General features: G+C 43.9%; 2 protein-coding genes across 2 annotated transcripts; one reads left to right on the top strand and one right to left on the bottom strand.

Annotated features, from left to right (window-relative positions):
* Window positions 1-195: 195 nt before the first annotated feature.
* zfand1 (zinc finger, AN1-type domain 1) lies at window positions 196-1237 on the bottom strand. The gene has a single exon (XM_042102697.1). It carries the CDS (start codon window positions 1159-1161, stop codon window positions 346-348), a length of 816 nt encoding a protein of 271 aa, XP_041958631.1. The 5' UTR covers window positions 1162-1237; the 3' UTR covers window positions 196-345.
* Window positions 1168-16328, top strand: tab1 (TGF-beta activated kinase 1/MAP3K7 binding protein 1). Its single transcript, XM_042102696.1, has 11 exons — window positions 1168-1289; window positions 2232-2362; window positions 3359-3509; window positions 5332-5418; window positions 5947-6085; window positions 7798-7914; window positions 8338-8449; window positions 10515-10659; window positions 11235-11448; window positions 12523-12676; window positions 14894-16328. The coding sequence occupies exons 1-11, from the start codon at window positions 1197-1199 to the stop codon at window positions 15114-15116; spliced, it is 1566 nt and encodes a 521-aa protein (XP_041958630.1). The 5' UTR covers window positions 1168-1196; the 3' UTR covers window positions 15117-16328.
* Window positions 16329-17121: the final 793 nt, after the last annotated feature.

Here is a 17121-nt window from a genome sequence, read left to right as displayed (position 1 = left end):
CTAGCACACTTAAAAGATACCCTAGGCCTAGGCCCTACCATCTTTCCGTTACATGATCTACTTTGACTAGAATTTCTTGAATTTCCCCTTGGGGATCAATAAAGTATCTATCTATCTATCTATCTATCTATCTATAATTCCATTCCATGAAAATGCTGTTGTAGGCTATGATAGCAGAAATAATGCAACAGAAACTGTATCTTAACACATTATTATTATCAATATGTAAAATAACATACATTAATGGGCATTTTGAACTTAAACATTGAAAATAAAGTCTCAACAGAGATTTTCAGGGTAATAACAACTTCCAATTCTAAGACATCAGCACTGAAGATGGAGATCTTATGGTGTTTGAATGTATGCTCCTACATCATCCAACATAGTGCACCCGCTGTCTAGGTACTCCAAGATCATATTGCCTCCATTATGTAGTGGAAGTTCTTGTTCAAGTAGAGAGAGCAGAGTAACATCCATTCTGAGGGCTTCACCTGTCTCAGGATGACACAACCGTAGCTTCTTGGCTGTTAGCACGTTGTTGTTGTTCTTCAAGCCAGCCTGCGAAGCAGCCGTGTCAATCATTTTCCCTATAGTCCATTTAGTGCAGAAGAACATGGACACAGAGCGGTCTTTGGATTCTTTAGGCAAGAAAACTTGAAAATAGGCTCTCTCCGTCTGTGGTATTGCTTTATCTCCAGATGCATGCATTTTTAACTTCATTAGTGCAACCTTTGCTGCTGTTGCGCTGTTCTTCGCTCCTTTACGACGACCACTCGACGGCGTATTCTTCTTTGATTCAACAATCTTTTGAACCAGCTCCTTTGTGGCTGCCATTCGCGGTTTCTGTGTCTCAAGTTTTTCACACTTGTGGTCATCTTGATGTCGATGTGCAAGACAGAAGTTCTTCTCACAATGGGGGCAGATGACTGGCAGCAGTTCTCTGCCTTTACAATCCTGAAATGCACATTGGTATAAGTTGCTAACGTTACCCTCTGAAACAGTCACCTCACGTTGAACATTCAGCTGAGGACATGAATGTGATTCACGAGTTCTGTGTTCCACGCAGAAAACACCAGAGCACGCATCACAAGTAAAGGGCAAAAAGTCTTTTTGGTTACAAGCCGTGACTTTGCAATGTTTGCCGATGTCTAGTTCAGCCATGATTTCTTCCGCTTTACTGTACGCACACTGCGTTGATGCGTGGGGTACGTGGGTTTTTCGACGTCATTATGAGAAGTTATCCACTTCCGCTCAAGATGGCGGCGCAGCGGAGGAATCTAATGCAGAGCGTAAGAAATTGTTTTAGCAACAATTTTCTGTGTGATTTTGCGTCAGCATGGCCAATTCAACCTACCGAATAGATGACAGTTTGATTATCATATTGAACTTTGCATGATTTTCCAGAGATAAACGTACAAAATTGGTCAATGTTTTCTTTGCATCAAGGCAGTGCTTATGGAGCTCCAGATAGCTAGTGTAGTTAGCTAGAAGCTAGCTAACTAATTTGACAAGTCATTATAAGTTTTAATTTCAGTCATCTATTTTCCTCTGTATGCAAAATGTGCATTTGAGTAAATATCCACATTCAACATTTAGGGATGAAATATCTACTTTACTGCCCAGACACTTTACAAGATGAAACTGATTAACGTGAACATTTAATTGGCTACCTGGCCTGCGAGTAAGCTAACACTTCAAAACATTAGCTTCTGCCCAAAGTAGTAACGTGTGCTGACAAATCAAGGTGTGCAATACGTTCTTCAAGTTGTCAAGTTTCTTGCGTTATAGGTTACCGACGGCTTTGTAGCTATCACATTAGATGTGCCCAGCAGAGGCTATTCAAAGGAGAGGCTGGAGCTTGCTAGCCACTGCATTTCATCATTGTTGATGGAAGAGAACAGGGAAATCTGATAAGCTAGTCACGGTGGCCAGAGGCTAAATACCAGGGGCCTGTTCTGTATAAGTGAAAATTCTTCTGATAGATTTCACCATTGTTGGTGCAAGCTGGCAGACACTTTACCGTGAGATGTAGTAGCACACAATGTCTTATCTAATTAGGTCCAAATGGTAAAATCACTGTACAAAAATCACAGTACACTGTACCTTACTGCCGTGGATGTATTAATACCTTACTTATGTGGATAAATGAATATCTTACTTAATACATCCATAGCAGTAAGGCATTCTTGCCTAATCTTGGAAGATGCACTCTTATTCTTTTTTCTCCTCAGCATCAGAGTTGGACAGATGACCTGCCCCTGTGCCAGTTGTGTGGTGTGGGCAATGCACCAAACTGTGTGTACGGAACAGATGGCAAGGGCACTCAGAGCCACCCGTACGAGGATGGTCATTTCCGGTTCAGGTAATTTTTTGTATTTGATGTGTGGGTATTTTTTATCTGGTGCAAATACCCAGGACCTTCAGTTATCAGTGGCCTATCATTATAATTGGTGCCGTTGGTGGTCCACCAGTTCTGTTTTCCAGGCTATGTGTAGTTTAAAAAAATCTGCAGTGTTTGTACATTATCTCACACACACTACCGCACCGCATCTCCCCTTGTTTAAGATGTGGGCTAATGATGGCTGCTGGCTGTTGAGTAGTGTCTGTAGGATCCAAGTTATATTTTGCTGTCAGCATACCTTATGAAGCTTGGAATTTGAAACTTGTGGTTTGTCGATTATGTAAAATCTGTACTCTTTTGTTTTGTGGCAGTTTAGAGGCAGCAGTTAGTTGAGTTTCAGTCAAGTGTCCCTCATTTGAATAAACAGATGTTCCTAAAACCTGTTTATGTGCAGGGTTTTCCCATAGACTCTCATGAAACTATCTCTTCTGTTTCCTCAGGGGACACCTGTTTTTTTGTCCCAAGTTCAGCCCTGATCTCTAGATTGGAATGCAAGGCAAATGCAGTTGCTGGTTACATGTGTTTTGCTTTATCCAAGAATGTATACAAGCATACATATTTTAATCAGGGTATAATTACTTGTGCATTTATTTGCTTGGAAGCAGTCCTTTATATCTACTTCAGAATAAGCAAACCCCATTCATGGAATCTGCCATGTCATGCTGCCATCTTGTTACAGTAGGCCAGAGAGGACAAACCAAAACACTGCCTTGTGGGGAGAGGGCCTTTCACAGTATAGCAGTATAGCTTTAATATCAAACATGGATGTATGGATGATTTTGTAGTGGTTTTAGCATCTTGGGCTTATTTGCTGTCCTGTAATTTGTCAGTAATTTATCAGGATTTTGTACTGAAGATGCACTTGAAGGTTCAAGTCTGCAGGCAGCCAGTCATATGCTCTGCATGATGCTAATTCCCCTCTACTCACTATGTGTGGTGTTGTTTCTGTTCAATCAGAGGTGAAGACTGCTTCCTGTATGGTGTGTTTAATGGCTACGATGGCAGCAGGGTGGCCAACTTTATGTCTCAGTGCCTGACTGCAGAGCTCTTACTGGGCCAGCTGAACTCCACACACTCAGATGCTGACGTCCGCCGGATACTCTCTCAGGTGCGACACTTCTGTCCGCTAGGTGAAGAGTTGCAAAGATAGCTCTCCATAGGTGAAGTAGGAAATAACCTACTTGTCAGATTTTTGTCAATCCTAACCAATTCTAGGATGCTCAAGTATTGTCCAAGTAATTCATTGACTAGCCTTACTTTCATATTCTAGAATTATGTCACATATTCTAGGTCATTCTATTCATAATTTTACTAAGGCTCCATTCAGTTCCCAAGCCATATATGGAATGCCACTGAGAGACCATGTCATGTCATGTTAGTTTTACATGTACGTTATGAGTTAAAAGTCATCATTAATGATTGAGCAGGCCAGCTAAAAGCATAGTGATAATAGCATGCTGTTGATAGGACATGGGCTGACAGTGATTGTACAATACATTATTGGATACACATTTCAACACTCATTCATTTCAGACAAATCAGATTTTGTTTGAATGTGAGGAGTCATGAAAATGTAGACTTTTAGGGCCGATTTCCCATACATAGATTCATTAGGACTAGTCCTGCACTAAAACAAGAACTTGAATGGAGATACTTCTTGAGAAAATAGGCCTGGTCATTGTACAGGACACCAGACCTTAGTTTAATGCCAAAATAGATCCTGTTAAACTTCCCAGCTTCCACCGTTGTGCCCTTGGGCAAAGCACTTAACCCCACGTTGCTCCGGGTACAATGTAATAATGCCCTTGTAATATAGCTGACATGTGTAAGTCACTGTGGATAAAAGTGTCTGCTAAATGAATACATGTAAGTGTAAACTTTGCTGCTGTGTTGCCAGTAATGGACGGCATAATAGAATGGCTCACCTGAGATGAAACTGGGAAATTTGTCTAGAACATTTACAGTAACTACGGTTACTGTTGGCTTTCTTTTTTTGACACGAGAGTACTCTGTTAATATTTAAAGAGGTTCCTGTAAACGTCCCTTGGACTAATTTAGGCAGCGTACACTTACACTTCATGTTATTGATTCATGTTTCAATGTTACAACGTACACTTATTGTTTTATTCATGTTTCAGTGTTACAACATACACTTCAGAAAAATTGACATTGAAAATGAAACAGAGGAGTTCCTTTCTGGCTAAGCTGTACATACCATAGAATGTCTGAGCAGAATTGATTTGAATAGCACTCTCATTACGGTAGTATAAAAGGTTTCAAAATGACCAACCAACTCTTGAACAACAGAGCGTGACCCTGATGTGCACACCACACAACACGTAAACGGTGTGAAATATTCATTTCACATACAATACCGGTCAAACGTTTCGAAACACCTACTCTTATAGGTGTCATGTCAAGCAAAAAAAGTTCCCCTACAACATGCATGGGAACTCCTTCAGGACTGTTAGAAAACTAAATTCATAGTTTTCAGTTTTGGCCTACAATGTAACAATAGTAAAAAAAAAGGGATAAGAGTGGGTGTTTTTGACTGGTACTGTATGTGTGTTACTGTTTAAACTCTCTGTTTCCAGTCTCTGTCACTTTGGATAAAAATGTCTGCTAACTAACGATCAAGCAGGACGTGCTTTGCCGCTTATAAAGCACAAGGTGCCTTATGTTTTCATAAAAGCGCCCCCGCAAAAATGCGAGGAGCAGCAGGCGCAAAAAAACGCAAAATGCTCTGGGCGCATCAGCAGCACACAAACAGTTACTGCCAATACGAAACAATGTAGAAAATGAACAGGTCGCTGCAAAAACAGCGTTCGGTCGTCTCCTTAAGCTGTTGTTTAATATCTGGGGGGAGTGAACAGAGCTTGTCTATACTACTGGAGGAGATGCTCATTGGGTGCTGTTGTTTGTTGTCGCAGGCCTTCGACGCCGTGGAGAAGAGCTACTTTGAAACCATTGGCGACGTACTGGCCGAGAAAGCCAACCTGCAGTCCCAGATCCCCGAGGTAAGGACGTGCAGGCGGCAGGGCAGATACTCACTCACTCACATGACACTCGGGTGACCATCCACATGGTTAGGTCCCTGGACTGGTCTGGGCATGAACGGAAAATTCCTATCAGGGGTGATTCTTACCCAAGCAGTGGAATGACTCAGGGTTGTGGAACAAAGCATCCCAGTCTGTTTCTACAGGGACAATGCTTGTGTGCTTGAGCATATGCATAATGACTGTAGATATTCGAATAGTGGTAATGAGCTGTTGGGGGCCAGTAGGTGAATCCCTGAGGTCCACCTCACATCTATGTCAGTGAAGAATGCAGATATCCACCTTCTACCTGCCTATAGGATATATATATATATATGTATAATATGAATTGAATGCACAGATTTCCGATTTTTACTTTTGTTTATATACATATATTTGTGAACTGTATTTCCCTTTTACCACATATTATGCTTTTCCTTTCTTCCTTCCTCTCTCTCTCTCTCTCTATCTCTCTATATATATATCTCTCTGTCTCTCTGCCCCCTGTAGGGTGCTCTCTTCCACCAGTTGTCCCCTCAGTGTCAGAAGCTGTCTGACCGGCTGGGCGTGCTGGAACAGGAAGTGAACGGTGGTGCCACTGCAGTGGTGGCCCTCATCCTCAACAACAAACTCTACATCGCCAATGTCGGTCAGTGAGATAGACACATACACACTCACACATACATATACACACACACACACACACACACACACACATACATACATACATATATATACACACACACAAACACACACACACTGTGGTCTCATCTCATTCTATTCTGTTAGCACATTGGGGTGTTTAAAAACATGCACTGAAACAATCTTTCACTTCCTAGCATTGCTGCAGTCAGCATTGTTTCGGCTTAAACTGTGTTGGGGAAATGCCAATGGCCTCTAACGCAATGCTGAAAATGTTTGCAATGAACATTTGTGAAGGACTTGTTATTCTTGGTGAAAAAAAGCTGTGGTGTTCCACTTTAGTGCACTGACTGCAGACATATTTAGACCCCTTAACCATCCCCAGGCAGTCATTGTTAAATGTTAAATGCAGTTTTGGAGACAACTTGTGTACCAGCTATGAATTCTAAAATAGTTTAATGCAAAGCACATAACATGGGAAGCTAATAGAATGCAACTCTCAAGCCTCTCATACTCTCACACACACACACACACACACAAAACATCAAGCAAAACAGCACACCCCCCCCCCCCCCTCCCTAGGCTTGTCTGGGTCGATGTAAGGCAAATCCATTCCTATAATGATTCTTTATTGGGTAATTACTGAGGCTTATTGTTTCTGTCTGACAATCCAGACATCAAGGAGGGTCAGTTCATGCCAAGGGTGTCTGTCTCGCCTCTTAATAGAAAAGAGCAGGGGACCACAGGGTTTTCTTTGGAGGTCGGGGAAGGGCAGAGAGTGAAAGTCATTCATATTGCAGAAAAACAAAACACCCCATCCGACTGCAAGGCTTGGAAAGGGTCAGGAGTGTGTGGTACGAGTGGACCGACACACTACAGACTCTGTTGTAATGCTAAGTGTTTCAGACAGGCAGGTTAACATGTCTGCACGGGAGCTCATGACACGGCAGGCTAGCGTTTGTGTTTTTGCCGACTCACTTTTCCCTCAGAGACAGTGTCTCAATGCCACATGGGATTCGGTGTCCCGTTTTTCTTTTTGCTTTAGTTGGTTCAAGGAATGTCTGCATCTGCTTGATCTTGTTTGTGTCCAGCATTTTTGCCTGTGTGTAACAATGCTTTAGACAAACACAATTTTCTGAGTTTCTTGTGCAGTGGATGTATATGGGGATCCAGCAGAGCTCACATCAGATGAAATAGAACTAGAACAAATATGTTTTCTGTAGCTCACTGTACCAGTGAAGCAAGGGTTGTGGTCGTTTTGATGGGCTGAGTTCTATGAAATACATTATAGCCTATTTTTAACAATTACATGGTCAATTAACTGTTAATTCCATTTTATAGACATGTTCTGTATTTGCATATAGATTGTGTGTGTGTGTATAGAATAACATGCTTAATGCCAGCTCAAATATGGCCTAACCAGAACTGCCCTATAAAAAAACATAATAACATTTATACAGTAGGCTTACTTAAGCTTCCCATTGCCTTGCCTATTTAGGCAATAGTGATCGTATTATCCCGTAAACTCGACTGTTTTTTATTATCTCATTTGAGTTTAGCAAGCCCACCCAGGGTAATCCTGAGCAAGAAGCAGTTGGTTATCTTTAATAGCTCAATTAACAGTGGCGTGTGTGTGAACGCAGACACCGCTCTAGTGTAAACAGACTTCGGTGCTAACTTCTGTTTTGTTGCTCCCGTGTCCTTGCCCTTCCTGAACAGGGACCAATCGCGCCTTGCTGTGCAAGGCCACGAGCGATGGCCAGAACCAGGTGATCCAGATCGGCCGAGCCCACACCACAGACAACGAGGACGAACTTACCCGGCTGGCACAACTCGGTGAGCGGGGAGGTGATGGGGTTTCCTACAGTGATATGTGGTGTCAATAAAGAAGGATTTTAATCTTCGGGTGGATATTGCTAAATGGCTCTCATCCATGCTGGTTTTTTAATGATCGAACTGATTCCTAACGTTCGGGTAGTAGTAGGTGGAGGGGTTCCTGACCGTGTATCCCATATCTACTGTGCTTGCCTTTGAAGGTCCTCATTTCATATTTTTTATGTGTGTAGTCTCTTCCTCCCTCATTTTTTCCTCACTGAGTTAATGTGCTAGTTTCATTGCATGTTCACCTCACTGATGACCAGATGAGGGAGGGGGGGTGATCACAGCCCCTGTGTCATGTGGTTTAATGATTGGGTTTTAATAGCCGTCGTTTCATGGGGCCGTAAAGCTGAAGGTGACCCCTGTCGTGTGCGTCGACAGGTCTTGACACCAACCGGCTGCGTCAGACCAGCCTCATCGCCGGCCAGAGCAGCACCCGCCGGATTGGGGACTACAAGGTGAAGTTCAACTACACGGACATCGACGTCCTGAGGTGAGCAGCTGCTGCATGTGTTGGTGTTTCAGTGCTGCTGCTGCTGCTTCGGCGAGTTTCACATAGATCTCTCTGTTTCTCGAGGTCTCGGTTCTACGTAGTTTGAGTTGCTGCAGCCAACAGCTAGAGCAGTGCAGTGCTACAGTCTGGGGGCATGTTCATAAGCCCCCATGTTCAGCTACAGTGCTACAGTCTGGGAGCAATGGTGGAGGGGGGGGGGGGGGGGTGAGTGCTGAAATAAGTTACTGTCTTTAAGATTGTCTTGGTAGTGTGTAGGTCTAATTGAGTGCCTGTCGCTTTAAGACGTTTGTGAGAAACCCTAGCAGTTTTAACACAATTAAAAGGCTACAGATATGTGTGCAAACATTCAGTGTCCGAGTCAATAAAATTAATAGAGTCCTGCACGAGTAACCTAGTCGAAATTGACAAGCAGCTGTAACTAAGCTAAGCTCAACATCCAAACAGTATTCTAACGTTAGCTTAGAGATACAGCTTGATTGCATTACTTAGCAGAGTTAACTTCAATGCAGCACATTTGAACAAATTTGCGCAGCATGGTCACGATGCTAAGCAGATTTAATTACTACGGTATGGGGTTAGCATTGGGACATTAACGTGTCTGTTGCACCTTTCAAGCTTTCTAGCCACATTATTTGTTAGATTATGTTTTATTCTGGGCAGTGAGAGTTGAGGTGCATTCTGGGATGTTGGAGGGGAACAGAATTTGTCAGTGCACTGGCATGCATTTGACAGTGGGACACCCTCGGTAGTGGCTGAATCCCTTGGTAGCTTAACCACTGAAGCAGAGTCTGAAATTAGACTGGCCCCTGATTTAGGAGACCAAAATGTTGTGCTCCCCATTGCCAAACACTTACGTAACCCTGGCATGTCAGATTAAATAATGCTCAAAATAATAAAGGTAGTGGGAGAGTGGCTTAAAGTTTAAAATAATAGTAGATGTTTGTGGTCCACTGAGCTGGTGTAAAACCAGGTCATGACATCTTAGTCTGTCCCGAGCCCAACAAGTACTTGATGAATGGTGCTTCAACCCAACATGAACAGTCGGGTTTAGACGGCCATGTTGAACTCTAATCTGGTCTAATAGTCTCTCTATTTTTTTTTTATTTTAAAGCAGCAGGATAACGAAAGCTTAGTGATTATCTCCGTTCCCACTCTGCAATAAATGTTTCAGACGCGTGCATTAAAATGAAAAATTTGCCTGTTAATTAATGCAGCACAGATGTTGTGTTAAAACTCCTTACAAGAACACCGGGCAAATTTGATGTAGACTAAAGACTGTGCTTATTGAGCAGATTCTCACTGACCATGCAGTTTTGTCATTTTGTCGCTTTAGAGCCTCTTTGGAACGCTTCAAACGGCCAGTCATCATCGTTGTGTTTGTTTGCAGAGTTGTGTTTATTGCCGATTCCAAGGCTGCGTCCCATCAGGGATTCTAACAGCACATACACTGGGAGAAAAAAAACAAAAACAAATGTTTTGACTGAACACTTGGTGAATAGAGCTGGAGTTTGGCTCCTGCGGTCTCAGGGATCAGTATTTCCAGGAGGTGTGATACCCACATTTGGCAGGAGGGCCCCCAGCCCAGTCTCCTCCTCCTGAGCCTTGCGCTTCACTTGGGTTTCCTGAGGTCTGCTCCTCAGGCCCGCCGCTTGACTGCGGTCCAAGTCTGGCATTACAACTTTGAGTCCTTTTAAATTGCATTAACCTGCACACCAAGAGCTCCAATTTCCTGCCCCTGCTGGGAAGTAAATAGGTCTTAAGCTTTGAATGTGATTCAAATTACCCACACACACAATAAAAGGGAGGAAAAAATAAAGCCCACTTAATTGAATTTCTCCCCTTTGTGGAGCAACTCTGGCGTTTTGGTCATGCAGAGTCACAAGCAAAATCACCAGACCAATCCATGAGTAATTTGTGGATATTTTGATGCCATTTGCCCTTTTTTAATCTCTCTCTCTCGTTCTGTTCTTTGCCTTTAAAGTCTTTCCCCCTCTAACCATGTTTATTCTGTGTCTTTCTCCAACTTCTCCCCTTTCCTCTTTAGCGCCGCTAAGAATAAGCCAATCATTGCAGAGGCAGAGATCCACGGAGGCCAGTCGTTGGAGGGAGTGACGGGCTTTCTGCTGCTCATGTCCGAGGGTCTCATCAAGGCTCTGGAATCCGCTCACGGACCCGAGCAGGCCAATCAAGTACGGACGCACCACTGTCAAATCTTCTCCCCCTGACATAGAGTAAACTGAACATGTGCTCTGTAAAAAGTCATCTCATTCCCAGAGTGATGCTGAGGCCATATATTACCAGCTGAGCTACAGGCTCCAAGAACTGTCAACATCTCTAGGCAGGCCACTCCAGGGCAGCTTGTCCGTTTCCCAAAAGCATAGTTGCTAACTATGATAGCTTGGTAGTGTCACTGCCAAATATGAGTCTTTAGATTTGAAGTGCACATACACAAACACTTAATTATTACATATTGTCACATATCACATTTTTAATTTTGGAAAATGACAAAATAAGAGCATATTTGTTAGTCCTTAAAATGTGACCAAAGTACGACCGAATATCAACACCGTATTTCTGTATCGTTAACGCGTAACTCAAATACAGTCGACTCACATTTGGCAGTGACACTACCATGGAAGATGCATCGTCTATGCTTTTGGGAAACGGACTCCAGTGATATAGCATTTCATGCAGGCCAAGCCCTTCCATTGCCTAACTCCCACACCTCACTAACCTCGACCCCTACTCCCCATCCTCATTACAGGAGATGGTTGCCATGGTGGCGGCAGAGCTGGCCCAGCAGACCACCCTGGAGGCGGCGGCGCAGTCGGTGGTGGAGCGGGTGAAGCGGCTGCACCACGACGCCTTCGTTAGTGGGCGGCAGCGGGCATCGCACTGCGCGCGGCACGAGGACATGACCCTCCTCGTGCGCATCATCAATTACCCGCTCTCTGACGGCTCGCTCACGCCCACGCAAGGTGAGCCGCCGTCCACTCGTCCATCCCCCGCACCCCAGACCGCTCGTGGGCCTTCGCTTCTCCACTTAGCTCTGTAACTCCCAGCCATGCACTCGTTTCTACTGGAATATGAGTGCATTAATTACACCAATGCAAAAGTAAACATTTAGCTCTCTCTGTTTAATTGTAGTTTGTGCAGAAAAGATTGTGCATGAGCTTAGTGGCTCAAGGCGTATCTTGCATGACTATATCTACAAAAAGGCCAGATGTGGCCAAAGGATTTTGATCAACCTGGGTCAAGGAGAAGCCCTCGATATACAACCCATTAATCATGTGAAGGTTGAGAACACATGATTTATGAGGGAAGTCAGGTGTGCTTCTCCTGGGTTTGAGTGAAAATCTGCTGCCACACTGGCTGTTACTGCATCAGCTCTTCTTGAAGGTACAGTGTACACCTGTAACGGAGGCGAACTGAGCTAGCATGCTAGTTGCGCGTGTAAATCCTCACACCCCTAGCCTTAAGAACGCTTCTAACTGACAGAACGCTCAACTGTCAGCACGCTCACCTCCCGATCCGGGGTGCTGCTGTTCGCGGGTTCGAGTCCGGGCGTGTGCAGGGCTGAATCACGCAGGTTCAACACAACGCAGGTTACACACCTACAATCTAAAATTGTACATTTTTAAGGGTGCTTGTCGGTTAAAAGGTACGACTACTGCTCAGCCACAGAACACCTGTGTGGGATTGACATTGTTACCCATTCACATAGAATATGTAGATTACACTGTGGATGGTTTCATAGAGGTTCTCTTTTTTTAATCCAGTAGGTATCTCGGTCCTTTCTGTGGTCTGTGTCAGCTGACTTTCTGTAATGTTTTTCTCCATCAGCTGAGTCTCCTCATGGAAACAGGAACTGACCAACAGATATTGTTTGCAAAGCCCAAACAAATTCATTTTGAACATTTAAACAAGCTTCGGCCAATGTTAACAATACAACATGAATTCCATTTTTTTTTTTTGATTAGATTAAAATGTTTCATTAAATTGTGTTTTTTTCCTAATAATGATTCTCCATCCATTTTGTTTGCCCATGCCAGGTGGGCGCATCTACCCGGTCTCTGTGCCCTACTCCAACAGCCAGAGCACCAGTAAGACCAGTGTGACCCTCTCGCTGGTCATGCCCTCCCAGGGCACGCTGACCAACGGGACCAACACCGCCTCCACCCTGGAGGGAGGGACCCCCACACCTGGGTATGCTACTTCCCTTTCAGACTGTTGATATTGCCTGTATGCTTGATCCAGCCCCGAACTCCTAACTTTCCCATTGATGCGTCTATTTGATGTCAGTATGATGTACAGTATTGTTTTGGCTACGGTTGTAGCCGGTTGTAACTTTCAAGTTCAGAAACAATGTAGTGGGTCTGTGTGGTGGTTCTGCCTTTGAAATACCCCGATGAGATCAATTCTGGTAACTCAGAGTTGTATCGAGACTTGTAATGACTTGTAATGACTTGGCTGCCATCCAGTCTAGTCTACAACGGATACGACTTTCAAATGATTAACGAGATGAAAAAAATGAATGTGTCTTTAAGGTGGACAATGTCCCCTTCATCCACACATAAAATTGTACACCATTGTGAGATTGGTTTGCACACACCAACTTCATTGCATCGTAAACTAGCACCAGATGGTTTACATGTGTGGGGACCAGTGTTGTAGTCAAGTCACTATGCCTCGAGTCCGAGTACAGGTACGAGTCTCCAGTGTTCAAGTCCGAGTGAAGTCCAAGTCATTAAAACAAATTCCAAGTCAAGTCCGAGTCGAGTCCACTACTTATCCAAGTCCGAGTCAAGTCACTATTAAATGCAAAACAAACAACCTTTGAGGCATTCATGTCTCCAGGCATTTGGGGCTGTTAAAGTTAACGTCCGTTATTGTAGGAACATGGCGTGATGTGTGATGTAGGCCTATGACATGAAGCAGTAACATTCCATTGCACTAATATTAATACTGAGAATAATTTAGATATTAAAATCATATACCAAATAATATTCTAATGACATATTATAGCCTAATGACATTACAAAAAAAAGTTGAGTCCTCGTCTCAATTTCCGAGTCTGAATGTACGAGTCTGAGTCCAAGTTCAAGTCATTCAGTGCTCAAGTCCAAGTCAAGTCACGAGTCTCTAAATTTAGCTCATGACTCAGACTCGAGTTCGAGTCCTGGACTCAAGTACTACAACACTTGTGGGGACGGTGTGTGGGTGGTATAAAATAGATTTAATATCTGTAAGGCCATCATATTGGGTAAACACAGTGCCCGACAGAGTAAAATGACGTTGGTTGTACCTGGTATTTTGTGTCATCATAGTTTGTCTTGCATTGTTAATAGCAGTTTTTATTTCTTTCTCGTGTTTTTGAAAACTCATTTTTATTATTTCATTGATTTGTGAAATATTTTCATTATTCATCGTACTTATGTATTTACATTATTTCATCAAACTAATGCCATGTGAGGTTGGGAAGGCTCAACTAGATTTGAAGATAGTCCAGTGTCACTAAAAATTGCCTTTAACTTTAAAACAAGCGTCAAACTGATCTGTCAGGAAAATCTGTGGTACATTCTGTGGTACTCATCTGTGGTACTGATTGCTGATTGTAGTCACACACTTCTTGTCAGCATGTGCATGGCTTATCAACACTGTTATTCCACTCGTCTCATCTTCCACCATTTCTGTCTCTCTCCCACTCCCACTCATATGCTCTCCATTCTCTGTCCATGCGCTCTATCCCTGCCTCTCCTCATCTCCTTATCTCCTCGTCTCCTCATCTCCTTACCTCCTCATCTCTTCTGGCCACAAACATAGCATGGTGCTGGTCTCCACCATTCGCCCCTCCATATCCGTGGATATCTTGCAGCCTATAAGTGAGATCCCCGCCCAAGCTCAAACTCCCAGACTTAACCCTAACCCCGACATTGGCTTTGGTCCCAACCCTCTTCCCGATCTCGACTTTCTCCTTGGTCCAGACCTAGACCCTATTGCTAAACTTGATCCTATTGGTCTGGACCCTCTCTCTAATACCAACCATAGTCTTAGTCTCAACACGGTCTCCAAGGCTGCACCTATTGCTTATACTAATCTTTATCTTGATCTGGACCTAATTGCTAATCCTGAGCCTAATCTGGTGGTTAACTCTGACCCTGACCCTATTCATAACATTGACTTTATTCTTGGCACCTGTCTGATTCCTGATGTTGACTCTAACCGCGATCCCTTGCCTAACTTTGACTTCCTCGGTCCTGAGCCTAACTGTAACCCAGACCTTGTTCCTCTCATCCCTGTCCCCAACCTTGACCCTATCCTGCCGCCCGATGCTATTCCTGAGCCTGGCTCTCTTGACCCAAGCCTGGACCCTGACCCTGTGTCCTCTCTCGTCCCCATGTCCCCCACCACCCCTCCCAACAGCCAGAGCCCCACCGCCACCCTGCAGTCCACCAACACCCAGACGCAGAGCTCCAGCTCCAGCTCGGGCGACGGCAGCCTCTTCCGCCAGCGGGGGAGCCAGGCGGCCCAGCCGGACGAGACGGGACGCGTGCCGCCCTACGTGGACTTCACCGAGTTCTACCAGCTCTGGGGCTCGGACCACAGCGATGGACAGATCACACAGGGCGGGCTGGGCCCTCAGTGAGGAGCCCGGGGGGGGGGGGGGGGTACCGCGGATCAGAGGGATTGGACTTTTGGGGTGGAAGTGTTGCATGGTTGTGGGGTCAGATGGGTTGCCTGAAGCGGGGCATCTGTGGGAGTATGCCGCTAGACTCTATGATGAACTCAGCAACTGTGACATTGTTAATGCATAACTCCCAAGTTACGGCTCACAGATGTCAGCAAATTCCCGACATGGATCTGCCAAGAATGGCTGTAGTGCAATTTCTTTCTTTTTTTTTTTTTTTTTTTAAGTTTTTGATCTTTGAGCCATGCACGCATGAGGCAGGCAGACTTCAAGTTCCCATTGCACCCTGCTCATATTTTTATTTTTATCTCAACATGGTCTACGATCACAGATGTTTTGAGTAATGCTGGGATGAGTGTAGGCAAAGGTTACTATGGTTGGCACATTCCATCACCGAAGGTGATTGTGTTGAAAATGGTGAATTCTAGAAAAGAACTGTAATGCACAACATATAGAATGCACAGATATTCTGTAATGATAAACAGGTAACAGATACAGTAATATACACACAACGAGGTGTTGTGAGAAAGGAGCTTTGCTTGTCTCATCAAGCTTCCACTGAAAACATGAATTCGTCAAGAAGGGAATATACTTTACACCTCTGTAGTTTTAACTATTGCCTTCAATGAGCCAAAGAGATGGACTGCTAATGGGCATTTAAAAAAAACAACAACAACGACTACTTCCTGCTCTGGCAGGAAACATGGTGGGTGCAAAACTGACACAAATCAGTCGATGTTGTCATTTAACATGCACCATGGCTGTTGTTTTTGTTCTTATTTTCTCAAAGGACAGTGGTGCCGCGTTAAGCTACATGAGGTACAGAAGTCTAACCGCTCTTTCTCTTTTAATCATGTCGTCTTGAAGGAGTGGGTGGGTGACGGGGGTGGTTCAAATGCCAGCACCTGTCATGGAGCCGACGGCTGACACGGCACCCACATCTACGACCATGAGTTCAGTTCAGGCACCCTGTGGGCCCACGCTAAAGAAAGAGGAAGTCCGTGGGGTCGGAGTGTGAGAGGGGTCGTGACCTTAGCAAATGCTGTCGTCACTGGGTTATATCTGCGAATGTCACACATGTATATCTCTGTGTTTGTGTTCATGTCTGTCGTTTGCTCATATGTATTGCGAGCATTAGTGCCTTGCCAAAGTAAAGTCATAGAACCTGAAGTTTTGTGACCTTTTTTTCTGTCTTGTAAAGTTCAGATGTGGCTGATCATTAGTAAAGAGCTGTGAGTTCTATGACTATAAGAGAGGATACCATTGTAGTCAGGGTCGGACTGGGAACACAATTCGGCCCTGGCCATTTTCTCCTGGACCGGCCCACTACTGGACCGACGACCCCCCCCACCCCCCACACACACACACACACACAAGCCCACCGATACCAAAATCCCCCCCTGATTCCCCCCCATAAATAACAAACACACAGTATCATGCTGTAGCAACACTTCATAAACTGAACCCAAACTTTTAGATTTGGACCTATAGGTTATTATATAATCAGTATCGTAATTTCTGTCAACTATGACGATCTCCATGCATGTTCAGTAGCCTATATTTTTCATTTAGTCAAGCAGTGACATGTGGTTTAATCAGTGTTGGGCAAGTTACTTCAAAATCGTAATATATTATGTATTACTTATTACTGTCATTTCAAAGTAATTCATTACATTATAATATTACTGTCTCTGAATTGTAAGGCATTACATTACTATTGTATTACTTTTAAGTTACTTTTACCAAAATATCTGGAAATATGGATTTGGAATTCTAAATGCAGTTTATTATGCTCAATGCAGCTCATTGCACTTCTAATGGAGGGTGATGTGGTACAACATAATGACTGAGCTAGGCTTAAGGCTACAGTAGAATGCAATAGGTGCAGTGATGGCTCATGATGCAATACAAGGAACAATCATAGCCAGAATTCTGTTTAAAGAAGACAAAAGGTCAAAGTCTG

This window comes from Alosa sapidissima, chromosome 9, assembly GCF_018492685.1.
Source record: "Alosa sapidissima isolate fAloSap1 chromosome 9, fAloSap1.pri, whole genome shotgun sequence".
Lineage (NCBI taxonomy): Eukaryota > Metazoa > Chordata > Actinopteri > Clupeiformes > Clupeidae > Alosa > Alosa sapidissima.
Note: the sequence above shows the minus strand (reverse complement) of the source record. Positions and strands in the feature narration are given on the sequence as shown.

Excerpts from the sequence above, each read along its gene's own strand:
- tab1 (XM_042102696.1), top strand. The coding sequence starts at position 1,197 with ATGCGTGGGGTACGTGGGTTTTTCGACGTCATTATGAGAAGTTATCCA. Across the intron at positions 1,290-2,231 it reads GGAGGAATCTAATGCAGAGC|CATCAGAGTTGGACAGATGA; the intron begins GTAAGAAATTGT and ends TTTTCTCCTCAG. Across the intron at positions 12,677-14,893 it reads GGAGGGACCCCCACACCTGG|CCAGAGCCCCACCGCCACCC; the intron begins GTATGCTACTTC and ends CCCTCCCAACAG.
- zfand1 (XM_042102697.1), bottom strand. The coding sequence starts at position 1,161 with ATGGCTGAACTAGACATCGGCAAACATTGCAAAGTCACGGCTTGTAAC.